This window comes from Primulina tabacum, chromosome 4 (assembly GCF_025594145.1).
Source record: "Primulina tabacum isolate GXHZ01 chromosome 4, ASM2559414v2, whole genome shotgun sequence".
Classification (NCBI taxonomy): Eukaryota; Viridiplantae; Streptophyta; class Magnoliopsida; order Lamiales; family Gesneriaceae; genus Primulina; species Primulina tabacum.
Window position 1 is genome coordinate 7,374,595 of NC_134553.1, and position 21,650 is coordinate 7,396,244.

General features: G+C 35.6%; 2 protein-coding genes across 2 annotated transcripts; one reads left to right on the plus strand and one right to left on the minus strand.

Moving 5' to 3' along the window:
• Positions 1–5,559: 5,559 nt before the first annotated feature.
• Positions 5,560–7,824, plus strand: LOC142541783 (uncharacterized). The gene is made up of 3 exons (XM_075648245.1): positions 5,560–5,931; positions 6,137–6,349; positions 6,487–7,824. The coding sequence occupies exons 1-3, from the start codon at positions 5,560–5,562 to the stop codon at positions 7,822–7,824; spliced, it is 1,923 nt and encodes a 640-aa protein (XP_075504360.1).
• A 10,375-nt stretch (positions 7,825–18,199) lies between these two features.
• Positions 18,200–21,650, minus strand: LOC142541784 (uncharacterized). The gene is made up of 8 exons (XM_075648246.1): positions 21,487–21,650; positions 20,852–21,399; positions 20,521–20,748; positions 20,168–20,263; positions 19,368–20,003; positions 19,128–19,316; positions 18,444–18,737; positions 18,200–18,345 (listed from the first exon to the last, which is right to left on the minus strand). Exons 1-8 carry the CDS (start codon positions 21,648–21,650, stop codon positions 18,200–18,202), a joined length of 2,301 nt encoding a protein of 766 aa, XP_075504361.1.

The window sequence follows — 21,650 nt, forward strand, 5'->3', positions numbered from 1 at the left end:
TATAATATTTTAGTTTAAATGATTAAATTTTGGATAAGATAGTAAATTATAATTATATTATTTCAATAATTAGTAAATATAAATAAAACAAAAATATGAAGGATAATATTGTGATTTTATATTAAATTTTTGGTTAACGTGTGATAAATAATTAATGCATAAATATCCAACCAAACATTTAATTCTAGTCCCATCATACAAACTGAAACCAAACGTAACATTCTATAATATCTATATCTATGACATATAAAACGAATGAGAGTGCCAACAATTTTGGAACTTGTTATGCCCTCAACTAAATTTATCAAAATTCCCCTTCTCTAAAAAAAATTACCATATTGTTTTTATTTTACAAAATAATTATACAAACACCACAGAAAACTTATGAAGTATCATAAAAATAACAAGTTTTTAATGCAATTTGTTGAATGCAATAATTGTCGCTATTATAGAGCAATCGAAACGTGGTGTTTATGTCGCTGTATAATTTAAGAGATTTGAGTTTTATCATGACCATCATATATATTTTTTCGTATAGCGGCAAATATTCGGTCTCATAATTGGTATAAGAGCCAAGGTCACGGGTTCAATTCCAATTGGTTGTAAAATAGTGCAATTATTAGGAGATATATTATTTGGTGCAATCAGTATTTCTGCTAGTAGAGCAATCAGAACGTGATTTTTATGCTACTGTACAGATAAAAAAATTTGAGTTGCATCATTACTACTTTCAATTAAAAGTGGGTGATATGTAAATAAGATTTTTTGAAAATAAAATTAAAACGAAGTGATAGTTTTGTGTTTATAATTGCAAAAATTAGGTAATATAAAAAAAAATCCAAACACAGCTCAAAAGTTTTCAAATAAAAATTTTCAACGACAGCAAACCGAGTATACATTAAATAAATGACAATTATTGAGCCAACAATTAGTTAAAATAGATGGCTAGGTAGGATGTATATCTATGCCTTAATTAAAATGTGATCAATTTGTGTATACACGTTTAACTAATTTTGGAGGAATTACACTCGGTTTCTTCTTCTTTTAAATATTCCCTAATTCGTGAAACAATTAATTTGCCATCCCAATTTAATCATCAATGTCTGATTTCATCATTACGTTTTTTCTACAGAATGCGAATGTAACGACCATGATCACGGGCTGTCTCAAGACTCAGTTCATGCTTACGTCTCACTATTGATCATGCGTCGTAGGGTGGTCCAGCATGGATCGTAGCTCATATTCATATATCGTCACTCATAGAATATCTCATCCCTGAAAAGTGGTTTCTTTCGCCCCCTAACACTTGAACCTAAGACATGAGAATTGGTACCAACACATAAAGAATCTAAGTAGTTAAGTCCGGAGGTCCTGAGTTCAAGTGTTGGGGGACCACTTTCGAGGGGTGAGAAATTGACGGTGCATGAGTATGGGCTACGACCCCATGCTGGAGCAACTTACGACTCATAAATAATAATAGTTCATGAACACGAGCTGAATTTCATATTAAACAAGGTTAGCCTACTATCCATGATCGTTACAGTAAAAGTTGGCACGCATTTTTCTAGTGATATATGGAATAATAGTAAGGTTGAGATTTCCAACACCAATTTGTCGGTTCTCTACGAGGAGGATTTATTTTTATTTTTATATTTATTTTTGAAAAAAGGCTCCTACAAATTTCATCTCATGTTTTTAAAAATTTATTTTATGCCATATTTTTTATTATTTCGGAATTTATTTATGGAAACAAGGAATAAATCCGATCTTTATGGAAGATAATTTGAGTTGAATGTTATGGTAGAGAATATATCTTGGTTTTCTTAATGAAGATGAAACAAACAACCACTACCTTTTGATGTACATTAGATAAATTTCTAAGATATTGTAGTCCTTGCAAATCACGTTATTCATATAAATCACACTGGACAGATATTCTACAACAGACTCGCTCGAGAAAATATTAATAGGAAAATCAAACGACTGACAATTAATCAAATGTTCACTTACTCCAACGACTCAGACACTCATTATAGGGAAAAATTGCAATTTTAATAATGCAAGTTAGTCTGTTTTGAGTTTTAGTCTTGTAACTTATTAACATTTGTTTTTCATACAATAACTTGATTTTTTTTGTCTTTTTTTTCCGTGAAAACACTAAATCCGTTAAATATGATTTACTTGGCACTAATTCTCTCCTACATGAGACATATGACGAAAATAAAACTCATATCACTCAAATTAAAATTCACAAGATAAAAAACCGAAAAATAAATCGGAACGACCTCAAATATTTCAAAATATATTTCAAAATGTGAGGAAAAATATGTTGTTTCTCTTATTTTTATTTATGTATATTTTAATATGTGTAATATAAATTTTATTCTTATGAGAACATCAATGTCTAATAAACAATATCCCGGGGATTTAGTGATTTTGAGCAAAATCAAGACAAAAAAATTAAAATTACTATATGAAAAAACAAAATTTGACAAGTTATATGAATAAAATTTAAAGACGTAAATAAAGTTACAATTTCTCCTCTCGTGCAAGAATATATTGATCTTGAAACAGTACATTTCCGGTGGGTAGAATATTAAGACAAATGGGACTATAATTTGAAACTATTGCGCTTCATTCTTAATTTTTATCCCGAAATAATCGGTTATTCTAAGTAGTCAAATATAATACTTTGAAAGTGAGCCGAATATAATCTAGTCAAATCATATAATATGACAGACAATGGATTCTCTTGTCAAAGAATCGGCATTAGATTTGTATTTATTGTTTATCACCTCCTTTCTAAAATTAGTATTTTACTCTAAACTGACAAATTTTTTTAATAGAGATTTTTGTCTTCATGACGTCTTTTTTTTTTTTAGAAAATGTTTATATATATATATATATATATTTTTTTTTCAAATCAATAATTTCCGAATATCATGATTTATAGCCACCCCCCGTCTAAAGTAAGGGAAAAAATTAAAAATAAAAGAGTAATATCTAAATATCAAGTTATCCAGATTTCACTTTACCTTGCAAGTTTGATATATCTTATAAGTAATAAAATTTTATATATAACTAAAAATTTAGTGCATAAATAATAATTTCAAAATATAATTGAAAACATTGAGTCATATATCTATTAACATATTATGAGCTCTTACCCTGACCACGAGTTTTGGAAAAAAAAGAAGTTAAGTCAAATCTTGAGAACTTAAGCCCAACCAATTACTCTCCTAATCAAAGTCTAGAAGTTTTAATTAATTATTATTGCAGTCAAACACATTAAATATCGTGCAACCAATTTCCCCGTGGCAGCCAAGAAAATTTATCGATCTATCTCTGTCTTCGAATAATATTTTGACCTGACCCATCCAGAAAAAATAAAATAAAATAATACTGATTTTATTTTATGATCAGACATGTGAAGGACTGAAAACCAATTGCATGTAATTAATTTTAAAGTCTTCGTTTTTTACTGAGAAAATAGCAATAATATATAGTAAAAATAGCTTAAAATATTGAAAACTTGTATTAGAAGCACTTGTATTCTATTACTAAACATCTAGAAGAATCTTCCACAATAGAGACTATAATGCAATAATCTCAGACTACCTTTATCTCCGAGAAAGTATTCGTTTTTGCTATATATAATCGTGTGGCGATTTAATGAAATTTGAGAAGTTTCCTAGTAAGTTGTTGATTCAATATTATCGTTCTGAAATTTCAAGAACTTTGACTTAAATTTTCATGACTATTGGCTATGAATACGTTGATCTTTAAGGGAGAACAAAAATGAGAATTCGGTCGTGTATGTAAATTTATTATCCAGAACAAATATTTTATATTTCTCAAAATTCATAAGATATGTCGGGTCGTGAAAAATATAAAAAAGCCGCTAAAAAATTGAGAGAAAAAAAACATTCTCGAAATGGAAAAACGTACGGAAACAGCAAACATTTGCAGTGTCGGGTTGGGGATTTTTCAAGCCATCGTGTCCCTTTTCATGGTTTGGTTGATTGTAATGGTTGGCTCAAAAATTGGTGATTCTAATATAAACAGTATGCCACGTTGGAATTGAAAAGTCAACAATCGGTCAAACCTCAAAAAGAATCCAAATTTAATTTGAGCAAGGAACATATCTTGTTTGGACTTCCTCTTTCAAATGGTGGGTCAGAGAGTTTGGTCGTTCGTTTGATAAATAAAAGGTTAAGTAACGTAACTTGGTAACTGGACAAGTATATTGAATGTTATGTTTTGTTTTATTTTCAGTATTTTTTTAATAATATTAATATTTATAGTTTTAAATATATATATATATATTTTATGAAATCTTTGATTTTTTTAGAAGAGTTTACTTTTATATAAAGTTTTAGACCAATCTGTTTGAATAATAGAGAGATTTTATTTTATCTGTGCCGATATTGATGAGACTCTAGGGTAACACGAGTGTTGTTAAAAGCCAAAAAAAAAAAAAAAAGATTGTGTGTATTAGAATTAGGTGTTGTGTGCTGGTATTGTAGCATATATTCACAATATGCAGTGAAATATATTAATCAAACACACATATTTAAAATTATTTATATAATGAATATATTTAATTATTATATACTTTTTTAATACTATTTGAGATCATATTCAAATAAGGATAACAAACATGTCGTCAAATTGAATTATTTATCATTGGTTTTGATATATTGATTGATTGAAAATTTTACTAATAAAAAATATTAAAAAACATATATCATTTGTCTATTAAAATATTAAAATTAATTTTTTTTAAAAAAATAAAAATTTAATTTGTTAGATCAATATAACAAAAATTCAGGATGATATCAGGGGCTTGGTTTCATCGCATGGTGATTGGTGCACTGAGCAAAGTGGTGTGGCTGAAATTATTGATCAATATTTTTAGAATCTTTTCTCGACAAATATTCCCTCAACGGATGCTAGGAGGCTTGTCCTAGATTGCGTGGTGCCAAAAATTGATGGCCAGCTTAATGTGACTTTATGTGGACCTTTCTCAGCTCTTGAAGTCCGGAAGGCACTTTTTGACATGCATCCAGACAAAGCACCAAGCCCAGATAGGATGTCGGTCTTCTTCTTTTAGAAATTTTGGGATGTGATAGAAGGCGAGGTAATGGCAGCTGTCCTTAGTGTTCTAAACGAAGGGGGTTGCATTGAGGATTGGAATGATACTATTGTTACACTTATTCCGAAAAAAAAAACCCTATGACTTTAAAAGATTTCCAGCCTATCAGTCTTTGTAATGTCTGCTACAAAATAATTGCCAAAGCATTGACATACAGACTCAGTCCTATTCTTCAACACACCGTGAATGAGTTCCAAAGTGCGTTCAAACCATGACGACTAATCTCTGATAACATTATCATGAGTTTCGAGACTTTGAACTGGATCAAAAATCGTAAAAAAGGGGCAGAAAGGTTATGCAGTGTTAAAGCTTGACATGAGTAAAGCTTATGATTGAGTTGAATGGTGCTTTCTTGAAGAAATGAGATTCGGCTGGGATTTGCTCCAGTTTGGGTTGAGAAGATTATGTGGTGTGTGATCTCTGTTAGATATTCTTTCTCCTTAAATGGAGAGCTGGTTGTGAATATTTCTCCTAGTAGAGGGCTGAGACAAGGAGACCCGCTATCTCCTTACCTTTTTGTTTTATGTGCTCATGGCTTGTCCTCGGCTCTCTTATCTCTAGAAAACCATCGACTCTTATCTAGGGTGCGGATTGCTTCATCTTGCCCGCCTATATCCCATTTGTTTTTTGCTGATGACAATCTTCTGTTCTTCAGGGCGACATTGGAGGACTGCATGGTGGTTCGTAATTGTCTTGAGTTATATGAAAGGGCCTCGGGCCAACTTATCAATTTTGAGAAATCCTCATTGTCATTCAGTCCTAACACTAATGAGCAGGTGTGTGATCAAATAAAATCTGCTCTGGCTATTCCATTAGTGCAGGGTCATAATGTGTATTTAGGCCTTCCTGTCGCCTTATGTAGAAGCAAAAAGATAACAATTTCGTTATTTGGTTGAAAGGGTTGTTCATAGAATTCAAGGATGGAGAAATAAGTTCTTTTCTGTCGGAGGCAAGGAAACCCTGATTAAATCTGTTCTTCAGGCCATTCCCACATATGCTATGTCATGTTTTCGAATCCCAAAATCTATTTGCGAGGAGATTGAGCGAGAATGTGCTAACTTCTGGTGGGGTAAGGAGGAAAGGAGGAGGCGCCTGCACTGGAAAAAATGGAGAGATCTTTGCAAGCCGAAGTGCCAGGGCGGGTTGGGCTTTCGACATCTTGAGACATTCAATAGAGCGTTGATGGTTAAGCAGGTTTGGCGCATTATTACTAAGCCAGGGTCTTTGGTTGCACGAGTCTTGAAAGCAAGGTATTTTCATCACCAAGATATTATGAGTTCCTCCCTCGGAAGTAATCCTTCTCACATTTGGAGATCGATATTATGGAGTAGGTCACTTCTGGAAAAGGGGTGTGTTTGAAAGTGGGAGATGGCTCGAAAATTCCAACTTTTGCAGAGCGCTGGATTCCATGGACACGAGATTGTGTGTCCCCTCCTCCAGAGTCCGAACATTTTGCTACAGTTAGTACCCTCCTCGATGGGAAGTCTTGGAATGAACCTCTCATCCACAATCTCTTCCCTCCCCATCTTGTCAAGGATATTTTGACTATCCCTCTCTCCCAATCTCAAAAGGAGGATTTCCGGTTTTGGGCATACGATCCGAAGGCTAAATATTCGGTCCGTGATGGTTATAAAGTGGCGATTGGCTTCTTTGATTCTCCTCCCTCGTGCTCGGGTAATCATTCCATTGAATGGTGGCGATTTATTTGGTCTCTTAGTATTCCTCCGAAGGTTCGTATTTTTTGGTGGCGGGTTATGCAAAACATTATTCCGACGGAGCAGAATTTAAGGGCACATCATGTCCCGGTTCTTGGAGAGTGTCCACTATGTCGCCATCTTTGTGATTCTACTGTCCATGCTCTCTTCACTTGCCCTGTTATTAAGCGCTGCTGGAAAGGAACGTATTATTGGCCGATTCTAAAGTTATCATGTCATCTGGATGTGATAGTTATTACCCTTTGGATGAAAGAAAAGCTGAGTATTCATGAATTTGAGGCATTTGTGATGCGTGTTTGGGCGATTTGGAGTGAGAGACTTCGGATCACTCACATCCTCGGATATTGTCATTCTGCTATCAATATAGAGTGGTGTGAGAGTCTTCTTCAAGACTTCCAGGAAGCTTGTAGAGCTTTGAGGATTTCTCCTGCTCGTAACCTATTGTGTGCTCCGACAGCCTGGATGGCCCCGCCTATGCACTCTCTCCGGATGGATGTGGACGCATGTTATAATGAGCACACTCATAGATATTCAATTGGCGGTGTAATCCGTAATCATGATGGACAACCGATACTAGTTTTTGGAAACAAAATTGAGAAGCCCTCATATGTCTTGTATGCCGAGCTTCTTGTTATAATAAAAGGGCTCAACATGTCCAGTACACATAATCTCCGGCTTCATCATATCTCATCGGACTCTCTTCTCGCCGTGCAAGCAGTCTTGAGGGAAGAAGAGAACCTCAGTTATGCCGGGGCTCTAGCACTAGATATCAGACGACTTTTGGCTCTTCAGGGAAGCCCCACTCTTAGTCATGCTCGGCGTTCTGCGAATTGTGTTGCTCAAGCCATTGCCTCTTTTGTTTCTTCGTCTCATTCCCCTTTTGTTTGGGAGCGTGGTTCTTTTCATTTTTGGTTGATTGATCTTATAATAAAAGACTTTTTCAGTTTTCATTAAATTACAAAAATTCTCACCGTAAAAAAAATAAAATAAAATTAACACAAAACTCAAAACCATAACTGAAATTAAATGAAATGATACCCCACTTTTTTTAAATACACTTCATATCTCTTTATTTATTCTAAAATATCTAATATATCCTCAAATGATTTTCTAAAATATTAATATAAACATACAATATCTTTTATACATTTTTCTTTAATTAATATAATAAAATATTAAAACTAATTTACAAAATTTTTTATTGGACCGTCTAATGAGTTAATTTGTGAGACATATCTTTTACCCAACCTGATTTATGAAAAATATTTGTTTAAATCAAAATTATTATTATTTACTCGAGATATATACCGAGTCAACTAGTCCCATAGATATAGATATGTGAAATCGTCTAACATAAAACTTACTCAAAATAATTTAGTTAATTTTTACTCTGCCTTATGTAAATTTTCGTAAATATGTTGACAATTTCATTAGATTATTGATTTCTAATATTTTTTAAGTATCGCAACACATTATTATAAAATAATGATGTTATATATATATATATATATATATATATATATAACAGACTAACATGGTTTGAGGCTCCTACGTTACCGAAAATTAATTTCCCTAGTGTGAATAGAACAGACTAACATGGTGTGAGGCTCCTACGCTACCGAGAATTTCCCTAGTGTGAATATAACAGACTAACATGATTTGAGGCTCCTACGTTACCGAGAATTTACCTAGTGTGAATAGAAGAATAATGACCGAGAAAACATTTGTCGACAACCGTGCCCAATGAAAGGAACAACTACACATTTGACACTACTTGGCAATGTTAACACGTTGCATGCATGATAGAAATCATAAGTGAGAATCAGATGTTGGAAAAATTATATATAGATCAGTGTTGTGACCCAAAAGATCTCTAACACACGCATATATATATATATATATATATATATATATATATATATATATATAAACGAAGTCTAAGTATTAGTAAATTCAGTTTGGCATTTGAAATATTCATTAAAATAGCTGAAATTTTGCATAGCTCTTACGTACTTAATGAATTTTAGGATATATAGTTGTTATGTTCGTGGTGATATTGAGATTAACAAGGTTATTACATATAATTTAAGTTTAACTAAAAGTTTAGCAAATTTATATATTAAATGAAAATAATTACCTTAATTTATTTGCATTTTAAACGTGGGCATGCTTACTACCATCTATTCTCAGCCGTCGATTCTTGAAAAACTTGAAATCTGAACCGTCATATATGCCGCAGCCCTCAATCACTGTCACGGCGGAGAGATTTCACAGAAAGAGGGGCGCTTTGGTTTGGATAATCACGGCCAGTTTCATATCGCTAGCTGGAAGCTTCGCTCCATTCCGCCTCGTGAAACAAATGGTCTACTTCAATTCTAGCTAGGTTGTATTCTCTTCTTCGCTTTTCAGCAATGGTAAGTGTGGTGCCGAACATATCAGCAATATTTGATGTCATATCACCAATAATTAATGTTAAAGACAAAAAGCGCAAAACAAATTATTGTAATTATAAAACAAACAAACCTAGCATATTAAAACTAAAAGAGATTAAAATCGGAATAAATGACCGAAATTTTTAATTTCTCCCCCTAAATTTTACAGGATGTTGTGTACTTTTTGTTTTATTTCTAGATCTGCTATAAAAATACCTCCTTTTTTTCCAGAGAATTTAAAAATGATTTGGCATTGTTGATGTGTCTATCTAAAGAATCAGCTTCCATTGTTGATTTTGTTTGTTTATTTATTTACTCTCTTGAAGGTGTGTATCATAAATGCTATATCTACCAAACAAATTGGGTTGCAAAATGCATTTGAAATGGCAAATTATCCTTGCATTTTATTTGGAAAACTTTTTAAAAAATGCATTTAAGATAATTTTGTTATTTCAAATGCATTTTGTCATCCAATGTGTAATACTTGTTGTACATGTAGCAGGACCCTCATAATTTTTAAATTTTTTTATTGGAATGTGTATTATAATCATGTAGCGAGTATATTGCGACTATGTTTTAAGATTTTTTATGGTAATTTGAAGATAGAATTTTATTCAAAATAGTAGTTGGAGATAAAATGAAAATTTTGATTTACAGGGAAGAATTTTCGATTCAGAACATTATAATTTGAAAGGATAAAAACCACTTACAACTGTAGAAAATTTGTTCTTAAAATGCTTGAACAATGGCTGGGAAGTGAAAATGCTCCAAAAGCCAGATTTCCTGTGTGTTTATTAGGTGTTTTAACCGGAAAGGAAAAATTACATTGTTGATCCAGCAAATTGGTCTTATTGTGCTTTCGGGTCAAATTCAAGTTCAGTTCGCGATCTATGGTTCATTTGGAAATTTAGTAATTTGATCAGTATTGTCTAATTGGGTTATGCTATGCCTATGTTTGGTTTCTAACTGAGCTTGGGCTTGGGCTTGGGCTTGGGCTTGGGCTTGGGCTTGATAAATTTCATCCTTTGTTTGTCGGGGAAAGGTCTAGGGGTGGATGGGATGCACTGAATGTGGTTGTTGAATGGATGAAATATACTTGGGCTCACATAGTGGACGCATTTTCTTTTCTTTTTTCTTCCTGAAATAAGTAATTATTAATTTTTTAAAATATAATATGAATAACAATACTTACTATGTATGATACATATTCATAGAAATCAAAACTAAGCTAATTCTAATACAATGGAAATTTAAAAAATAGAAACAATAATTCAAGATAATTTTTTTTGAAAATCAGAATGCTAGAGTGTAACACCCCACAAATTTTAGATGCTTAGCTAAAAAACTAGTTGAAAATTCTAAATTTTACTAGTACTAATTTTCCCAAATATAATAATAATAATTTAAAATACTAAAATATAGACATTAAAATATAATAAATTAAATCAACATAATCAAAAAATGGTGTGTGTGTGTCAGTGTGTGTATATATATAATTAATTTACTTATCTTATTTAAATAAGAAAAATGGAGGCGGCATGGCTGACGGAGCTTCCTCACGTGCCGGTGAGGCGACGCGTACTGAGAAAACCAAAAAACACTACATGCACCGTCACATTTCTTTGTTTTCTCATTTTCTGGCCATTTCTCCACTAATTTTAGGCATTTTCTGGAAAACTTGATAATTTTTGGACTTGTATTTTAATTAATATGAATTTTTAAAGCCGTAAACAAAATTAACTAACACTAGTTTGACATGAAAACAATTTTAAAATGTTTTACTACCGGTCCTAGCCAATATAAAATCACTCAAATTATATTATAAGAAATTATCTTGACTTGGGATCAAAACCGATAAGAAAAAGTAAGCTATCGAGGTAAGGTTTCACCGTGAATTCACTATCGGTTTTCTTTAACTATGAGTTTTTTGGCATTTGACCTGAAACTTACGGTAAACTTTCAAAACTGCTGATGATTTATTTGTATATGCATCATATTGTGCATGTCACAATTTATTAATCATATTACCCTACATATTTGATTTCTGAAATTTTATTGGTTCATAACTGGTTATCAGTATGTATCGGATTTTCAGTCCATTGAACAACGCGGCTTCAGCCCGAAAAGTGAGTTTAATGAATTACGAGTTTTAACCAGAGTATATGATTCATCTAAACAATGTGAACTTAGTTCGGAAATGTGAGTTCCATGAGAAAAGTGTTATATCGAATGTTGGTGGGAGCCACCTCTTTAGCCATCCACATTCACTTCAAAATCTTAAATAGTCACGACATTTCACTTTACAATATTTTATCATAACGAAACGTTACTACTGATACATATAATCTCATATTGAATTATTATACAGATAAATTACATTTTGACTTTTTAAAAATATATAAGCTCAGTTTATTCTTTCATGAAATTTTAAATACTTAACTTCTACTTTCTTCTGTTTATTATTTATAAATTTTAGATACAAGATTTCATGATTTCGAGTAGAAGGAAATTATGAAAATTGAAATATTGGCTCAGCAAGAACGTGAAATTACGCTTGTCTTTCATTCGAGATCGTACAGCTAGTATTTGAGTTATCTTTTAATGATAATGATATTACAAATCAAAGACACTCATGAAATTTTAAATAGTTCATTCATAACAATTTTCAAAAAACAGGCAAAATCAGTTTTCTTGCTATTGATAATGGACCTATATAAAGTATGTTGAAATTAGAGTAATTTTTAAATAAGTCGAACAAAACTATTCAAACTCAATCGATCATTCAAGATGGACCTATATAAAATTGCTTGTAAAAATCTTTATTTCTTTTGTACGGTTCCCAAACAAATTACTTTCGTCTTAATCTTTCCCATTTCCAAAAATATAAACAATATGGAACTATTTGTGTTGACAAATAACTTTTGTAGGTAGATCTCGCGATCTTATTTGTTAGTTGTCCCACATCGGTTGGACAAAGTACCTGAGAGTTGTATGTATATATGATCTTGGACAATCCTTCTCTTAAGCTAGCTTTTGATTTTGAGTTAAATCTAAGTTCCAATCTTAATATTATTAACTTTCTTATTCTTATGAGTTGTTTTCGACAATTGATTAACATGCCATTTGACTGAAAACCCATTTAAAATCCAGCCTAAAATTTTGATTATATACCCACCGACGTGATGTGGTTTTTCTTTATATATCGCCAATCAGCCAGCTTTCATCCATTGATATTTATTTGTTCGCGGCTTTCCCATTTTCTACGTCTGTCTACATCCTACACATGCGTGTATAAGAAACGTGGGCACAAATTAAAGGACTAATTAAAATTATAGAACACCTTCAAATGCAAACTCACATGCCACCGTCCAACACGGTAGAAATATTTTATTTTGCGAGAAATTTGGGGAATAGATGTGAAATAACATTATTTTTTTATCTATTTAAAAATCTTCATAATTATAATTAAATCTACCTAATTAGAAAATGATATATATATATTTTAAAATCCATACAACATAAATTTATCAAAATCAATTAAATGGATTTAAAATCCACAAATGACAAAGTTTCATAATGTTTTATGTGTACTCGTTAAAAATATGTATAGTTGGTGTCCGTTTCGGGAGCTGAAAGTATTCTTATGACTGGTACTCGATACGGAATAATCGCGTTCCCAAGAATACGTTTTGACAGAAACTGAGCCTAAAGGCCGAGCTTCCTTGAAATATTTTTAGCTGCAACTCTTACACACACCGAAAAATAAAATTTGTGAATGTTACGTCAGAAAATTTTTCGACATCACTATTCTGATACTCAATTCAATTATCGGGCTCACGAAAAAAAACTCACAATGTATACTACATACAAAATGCAATATATGATATTTATAAAAGGAAATTAATGATGATCTCGATCGCATAATCCACAAAAATCGTCGCAATTAGCGACAATTGTTAATGCAGCTATTACCGACGGTTGATTTAAAACCGTTGCGAATAGCGACGGTTTTAGCTAAACCGTCGTCGATTTAAAATTAATGACGGTTTTATCCGTCGCTAAATTAGCGACAGTTTTAGTGAAACCGTCGCTAATTTAAAAACCGGACGACTATAATAATTGGGCGCCCATTTTTCGCAGCGTGCTATATGCATGCCGTAAATAATATTGACGGCGTGCTATATGCATGCCGTGAATAATAATATTGACGGCGTGCTATATGCATGCCGTGAATAATAATATTGACGGCGTGCTATTAATGTACGCTGTTAATGTCTAGACACGATTTTTTTTTAAATGATTTACTTTTAACATCGCACATAAACATGCACGCCGTTAATAATACTATTAACGGCGTGCTTTTATTGTGCGCTGCGAAAATTGCATAGGTTTTTAACATCTCACATATAACTGCACGCTGTCGTTTATATAATTTATTAACAGCACACATAAATGCATGATGCAGATATTACTATCTGCAGTGTGCTTTTAATGCACGCCATTATTTCTGTCAAGTGCAAACAATATTAACAGCGCACATATGGGTGCACGCCGTTAAAAGTAATATTTACAGCGTGCTTTTAATGCACTCTGTTGATGACGTGCTGTGAAAATCATTTTTTTTGTAGCGTACATTAAATGCTCCACTAAATGCTTCTTTAAATGTTTCAGTTAAATACCACATTAAAGGTTATAATATTCATCCAGAGTATCCGTCTTATCATTAGTTTTGTCAAGTCAGTTTCAGCCCCATCTCTATGCCGACTGACATACTCATAATTGTGGATTATTTTGACCCTTACAACATCGTCCAATGCTTTCCCGATTATCTGGATCAAAGCCTACATCCTTGAGACAAGAGCACCTACTTGGGCCTAATTCCCCCTCGTTTCATCTCAATATGGTGCTTTCCCAACCACTAAGTTCCTTAGCTCATGCCAAGCTAAAACTACTTCTCCGAGCTCGGAAACTGAGTTCCAAATCTTTGCTTACGTAACGTCATACCATTATAGTTTAGTCATTAAATGTCCGAACTCATCTCTTCGTTACCTCGTTCAGGGTGTTCAACCCCTCCTCCTTTGAGGTATTTTTCCTCATTCACTTTTTGCTGTGAACCCAATTTTCGCCTATTATAACATAAATCCTGGAACTCAGTTACAAAATGTCCGAGTTCAACCCTTTATCTCGATCCATCCCTCTTCCTCAAACATCACTTTCCCAAGTTCTTTCCAAAAACTTGGTCTAGGTCCTAGTAGTGATGCCCAAAGAATTATTAGGGCATCAATATATAACTTAATTTAAAATATTAGAAGTCAAATCCCGATCGATCGAGTTCGTGATTGATATATTGTATATCCTAATTGTATGTAAAGACAAATAGGGAGAATAATAAAGGAGCGTGTATATATGGGAAAGGCAAAAAAATTTGGCATGGAAACTAGAGTTCTGTGTAGTCCAAATTAAAAAGTAGTAATTTATATCAACTTGCAAGCAGGTACATCAATTTTTCTCAAGCCCCCTAATTCCGCCACCGTCATTGGGTGCGTTGAAACTGCATTGCACAAAATCGGTCCTCATTTTTCCATCTATAATAATATATAATTTCCTTCACTTTTTTTTCTGGTAGATGGACCATTATCGTTGAATAGGTCTCTTGTGAGATAGTCTCACGAATCTTTATCTGTAAGACAGGTCAACCATACCGATATTCACAATAAAAAGTAATACTTTTTCATAGATGACCCAAATAATAGATCTGTCTAACAAAATACGACCGTGAGACCGTCTCACACAAGTTTTTGTCTCTTGTTTTGTTTCTTTCAACACATTTATTTATGTTTTTTTTATTATTTATTATTATAATTAGTAAATGCTATAAATATTTAGTTAACATATATATATATATATAACATCCCCATTCTAAATAGTAAGTTTAGCCTCGATCTGCCACCAAAATTTTCGCACACGATTGCAGTAATGGCAATCTGGTAATAAATATTAATTAATTGACCTGTTCATTTACACAAGTCAGGGAAGAATAGACAAGAAATGCTATACTAATATGTAGGTAATATGGTAATAATACTAATTATTAATTAATTTACCCTCAACAGAGATTAAAATATCATTATTTAGGAACTAAGCTACATAAATAAAAGATGAAAACATAAAACCTTTTGAAATATTTATTCTGACAGGTTTGGCCTTTATGGTTGTGCCAATCGGCATGTATAGCTGCATATCTATACAATTATTTATGTAACATACTCCTAAAAAACTCAATATCTAAAATATATTTAACTCAAATCAGATAAAATTCATGAATATACTACAACATTTTCAATTTAGTTTTTGAACACTAATTTTTAATTTTATGTTATTTTTGTCTAATTGTTGAAGTGGTATAGACAAACACCAATGTCTAGGGATGTGATGTCACGCCCCGAAACTCGGGATTTGATACCGACGTCGTTTAACAATCACACAATTGAAAACAACCAGCCTCGTAGCATAGTATATACCGAAAGCCAGTTTATTAATCATAATTTCTCAAAACAAAGTCTTTACAACTGAAATAAATTAAAACTGCGGAAACGTCTTACATGAAATTTAAATTACTAAAAATTCGAGAGTCTCTATACTATCCAATCTCGAAATTAATAAAATTACCAGCCCCAAAATTGTTCGGATTCCTCTTCCTCCACCTGTTCTTCGGATTTATCTGGGGAAAGATTGTAAGGGGTGAGTGATATGGTCGTCACTCAGCAAGTGGGGGCCGTTCGAGTACAATAATAAAAAAACAACATGCAATTTTCGAAAATATACATACCATGCAACATAATTCATACCACGTACGCAACATTAACCCGACACTGAGATTCATCTACTTTCAATGGTTTACTGATATCAGTCCCTAATTTTTACTCTTCTAAGGGGACGAGGCCGTATAGCGGTTATCTCCCCCACCGCGTAAGGGTACGTATGGTTGGGATTCCCACCCATATCGAGTTGAATTCTCACAGTGTCAAAACATTTACATCATGCCAAAAACATCGTAACCTGAAGGGTGTAGAAGAAGAATTGTACTCGCACGAATTTTTACAAAAAACGAACATACATGCATCGAAATTCAATAATTTAAAACAAGCCCACTTACCTTAAGTTCTTGATGAAAATAAACGTGAACGGCTAGGGTTTACTGCACTGGAATTTTCGAAATTCCTGTTCCGGTGGCTGGACGGCGGCAGCGCTTCGTTGTACTCGAAAATCCTAGGGACACTAGAGGAGAGTCTCGAAATTTGAGAGAGAATTATGGTGTAATTTTCGAGCTATAGGGCCCTCCTATTTATAGGGGTTGGTTGCTATCGGGATCGCGTGATATCGCGTTGAAATCTGACTCAAATCTTTTATCTCGAATCGTGATCTATCTATCCGTGATTTGGGTGATAACCGAATTCCAAATCTTCCATCCCTTAAGATTTCGAAATTTGCATAGTATATATGTACACTGATTAATTAGAATTCTAGTGATTTTATTATCTCATGCTTGATCTTTTATCCCGGTATCTCCATCTCAACTCAAATCTTAGATATTTTATCTGCTAATTTTCGAAATTCCTTGATTAAATTCTTGGATGGAGATAGATTTTTCATCCCAAAATTTAAAGTTGCACGATAAATAATACCATCTAAATTTCAAGCTTCAAAATTCTGCATACGATAAAATTATCTACACGGCTTAGATAACCTCAAAAGAAATCTTATATTCTGAATAATAATATCAACATCCAAGATTACATCATCCTAGTATAATCAAATTATTAATCTGATAAGATCACGATTGAACAAAATCCCGGGTTTTACATCCCTCCCTCCTTAAGAGAAGTTTCGTCCTCGAAACTTGGGTTGACTTGATCTAAGAAGAGGTACGGGTATTGGTCCCTCATCCTTTCTTCTAGCTCCCACGTGACTTCTCTTTCCTTATGGTTAGACCATTGCACCTTGACGTAGGGAATGATTCGTCGTCTTAGTACCTGGTCCTTGGTGTCCACGATTCTAATGGGAACTTCTTCGTACTTTAGCTCTTCTCACAAGTTGCTTTCGATCATGAGCGGTTCTGCTTCCAACACGTGGCTTGGGTCCGGATATATTTCCGTAGTTGGGACACGTGGAATACGTTGTGAATTCTAGACATGCTTGGTGGCAGTGCCAATCTGTATGCTAGCGTGCCCACTTTCTCCAAAATCTCAAAGGGTCCCACATAACGAGGGTTTAGCTTCCCAGCTTTACTGAATCGGACAACTCCCTTCATAGGCAATACTTTTACGTTGGCCTTCTCGCCAACGTTGAATTCTACTGGCCTTCTTTTCAGGTCTGCCCAACTCTTTTGTCGATCTTGAGCTGCCTTGAGTTTCTCTCGGACTACTGTAACCTTGTCTATTGTTATCTGTACGAGCTCGGGTCCTACTATTTCTTTTTCTCCCACTTCATCCCAATACAAGGGTGATCGGCATTTCCTTCCATAGAGAGCTTCGTATGGAGCCATCCCAATACTGCTGTGATAGTTGTTATTATAAGCAAACTCGATCAACGGTAGATGATTGCTCAAATTGCTACTGAAGTCTAGGGCGCATGCTCTCAGCATGTCTTCCAGGGTTTGAATTGTTCTTTCGGTTTGGCCATCTGTTTGAGGGTGATAGGCCGTACTAAGAGTAACTTTTGTTCCCATGGCCCCCTGAAAGATTTTCCAAAAACGTGAGACGAACCTTGGGTCTCTGTCAGACAGGATGCTCACTGGTACTCCATGAAGTCGTACAATGTTGTCCATATACAGTGTAGCTAACTTGTCCAGATTGTAATTCATACGGACGGGTAGGAAGTGTGCAGATTTTGTAAGTCTATCTACAATTACCCATATTCCGTCTTGATCTTGCCTCGACTTTGGTAATCCTACCACAAAGTTCATGGAGATATGTTCCCATTTCCACTCTGGTATCTCCAAAGGTTGCAATAATCCTCCAGGTCGCTGGTGCTCTACTTTGACCTGTTGACACACATGGCATTTGGCAACAAATTCTGCCACGTCTCTTTTCATTCCATTCCACCAAAAATTCTTCTTAAGGTCTCTGTACATTTTTGTACTCCCTGGATGGACTGAAAATTTGGATTTGTGTGCTTTTGACAGCATTTCTTGGCGAAGGTTATCACTGTCTGGTACACACAGTCGTCCTTTCATCCATATGACTCCTTTGTCATCAATTTGTAGATCTTGAGACTTCCCGCTTTCGACTTGTCCCTTAAGTTTCTTTAGCTCGGGGTCCCGGTCCTGATTTAACTTGACGGTCTCCTGCAGACATGGCCGAGCGGAGAGTGAAGCTAGAGTGATCTTGCCTCCATTTTTCCTACTCAGGGCATCGGCCACTTTGTTCGCTTTACCTGGATGGTAACTTATAGTCAAGTCGTAGTCCTTCAGTAGTTCGATCCACCTGCCTTTGCCTCATGTTTAGTTCTTTTTGGGTGAACAAGTACTTGAGGCTCTGGTGATCTGTGAAAATCTCCCACTTGGCACCATAAAGATAGTGCCTCCAAATTTTCAAAGCAAAGACAACTGCTGCTAACTCCAGATCATGCGTAGGGTAGTTCTGCTTATACGGTTTCAACTGCCTTGATGCGTAGGCAATCACTCTTCCCTCTTGCATGAGTACGCATCCCAGACCTTCCTTAGAAGCGTCACTGTAGATGGTGAATTCCTTATCCTCAGTGGGTAAGATTAGTACTGGCGTGGATACGAGCTTTTCTTTTAGTGTCTGAAATTTTTCTCTCAACCTTCGTCCCAGACGAACTTAGAATTCTTCTGAGTGAGTTTAGTCAGTGGTATGGCAATTGAAGAAAAACCTTCGACGAACTTCCTGTAATAACCTGCCAATCCAAGAAAGCTCCTGATATCTGTGACGTTTTTAGGCTTTGGCCATTCTGTAATTACCTCAACTTTCTTGGGGTCCACTGATACTCCTGCTTCAGAGATCACATGTCCTAAAAAGGATACACTCTTTAGCCAGAACTCACATTTCTTAAACTTAGCATAGAGTTCCTTCTCTCTCAGAGTCTGAAGTGTAAGGCGGAGGTGTTCTTCATGCTCTTTCTCGTTGGAAGAATAGACGAGGATGTCGTCAATAAACACTACTATGAATCGGTCCAGGAATGGTTTGAATACTCTGTTCATAAGGTCCATGAAGGCTGCAGGCGCATTGGTCAGCCCAAAAGGCATCACTGTGAACTCATAATGCTCATATCTTGTTCGAAAAGCTGTTTTGGGGATATCTTCAACCCTGACCTTCAGTTGGTGGTATCCAGTCCTCAGATCCAGTTTAGAAAAGACCGTAGCTCCCTTAAGCTGATCAAGTAGGTCTTCTATTCTCGGGAGAGGGTACCTGTTCTTGATAGTGATCTTGCTCAGTTCTCTATAGTCGATGCACAATCTCATACTCCCAACTTTCTTCTTTACAAAGAGTACTAGTGCTCCCCATGGGGACACACTTGGTCGAACTTGCTTTTTGTCCAGCAATTCTTGGAGTTGTTCCTTTAACTCTTTGAGTTCAGCTGGTGCCATCCTGTAAGGTGCTTTCGAAATCGGTGCTGCACCAGGAACCAGATTAATTTCGAACTCAACTTCACGGTCCGGGACTATCCCTAGGAGTTCTTCTGGAAAAAAAATCTGGAAACTCACATACTACTGGGGTGTTCTATCTTCAGTTCGACTTCTCCTTGCACTTCACTAACCATTGCTAGGTAGATATCTTCTCCGGACTTCATGGCCTTCCATGCTTGGGAAGTGGAAAGGAGTGATTTCCGTTCCTAGGATTCACCATGATACACGATCTCTTCCTGATTTGGGGTTCGGAGCTTCAATCTTTTCTCTTTACAGTCCACTAATGCATTGTTTCTGGCTAACCAATCCATTCCTAGAATAATGTCAAAGTCGGCCATAACTAATTGTATCAAGTCTGCATTGAATGTCTGATTACCGATACTGATCAAACAGTCTCTGTGAGTCTCGTGAGTTTCGATGGCCTTACTTGTAGGTGTGGCTATTCGAAAAGGTTCAGCTAGTAGCTCGGGCTTAAGTCATAGTTTCCTAGCAAGTCTCTTAGACATAAAGAATGCGTAGCATCACAATCAAATAACACATAAGCAGAAACTTTTTGAATTAGGATGGTACCTGACACGACTTCATTGGCGTGGTCGGCCTCTTCTTGAGTCATAGCAAAGACCCTGGCATTAGGCTTGCCTTCCTTTGGCTTGTTGGGGTTAGCTCCAGTAATTTGCCCAGTTCCCTTGTTGGGCCCTGGCTGCTTGGTTGGCAGCAGTAGGACATTCGACAATTCGGTGTCCCGCTTTCCCACATCCGAAGCATACACCATTATTTCTTCGGCACTCCCCTGTGTGTCTGAAATGGCATGTCGGGCACGGCTTGGGTCCTTGGTAGCTGGCCGCTGAGGGTTGCCCTGAAGAAGGTCCGCTTGATTGATTGGGTTTCCTGAACTTCTGACCTCCCTGCGAAGACTGACCGATATGAGGACGCTTGTTCTTATTCTCTCCCTCTCTTCGACGGATATCAGTTTCAGCTCGGATAGCTGCGCCCATAAGATCTGAAAAATTGGCGGGCTGATAAACTGCTAAGGCCGACTGGATTCGGCTGTTCAACCCTTTCTTGAAACGGTGCAGCTTCAAAACTTTATCCCCCATGATTGCCGGAACATACGACCCAAGGGCATTGAACTTAGAAGTGTACTCCACTACTGACATATCTGGAGCCTGAGTGAGATTCTCAAACTCACTTAACTTCTGTAGTCTGACTTCTGCTGGGTAGTACTGTTTCAGAAATGTCTCTCGGAAGATTCGCCACGTGATTGGTCCAGCAGCGGTCATGGCTGGCGAGACTGCTTCCCACCATTTAGCTGCTCTGTCTTCCAGAAAAGGCACGATCACATCTACTTTGAGTGCATCGGGAACTTCCAATAGCCTCAACTGAGTCTCGACACTCTTTAGCCAACTCTGGCCAACTTCAGGATCGGCGTCCCCTCTGAATGTCGGACACCTGTTCTTGCGAAGAGACTCGTAGTGAAATTTGACTCCGTTCGGTGGTGGAGGTGGTGGTGGCTAATTGGCGCTCGGGTTTCCCAACCCTTGCAGTGTTGTCACCACAATGGTGGCTATGGCCATAAGATCAGCTCGGCTTAAGTTGACTGCAGGCGGGGGTCCATTTCCATGCCCATTCTCCTGTCCGCATTCACGGTCGGTATTAGCATAACGCGGGTTGCGGTTCTGTCTTAGGGGTCTGCCGGCCAT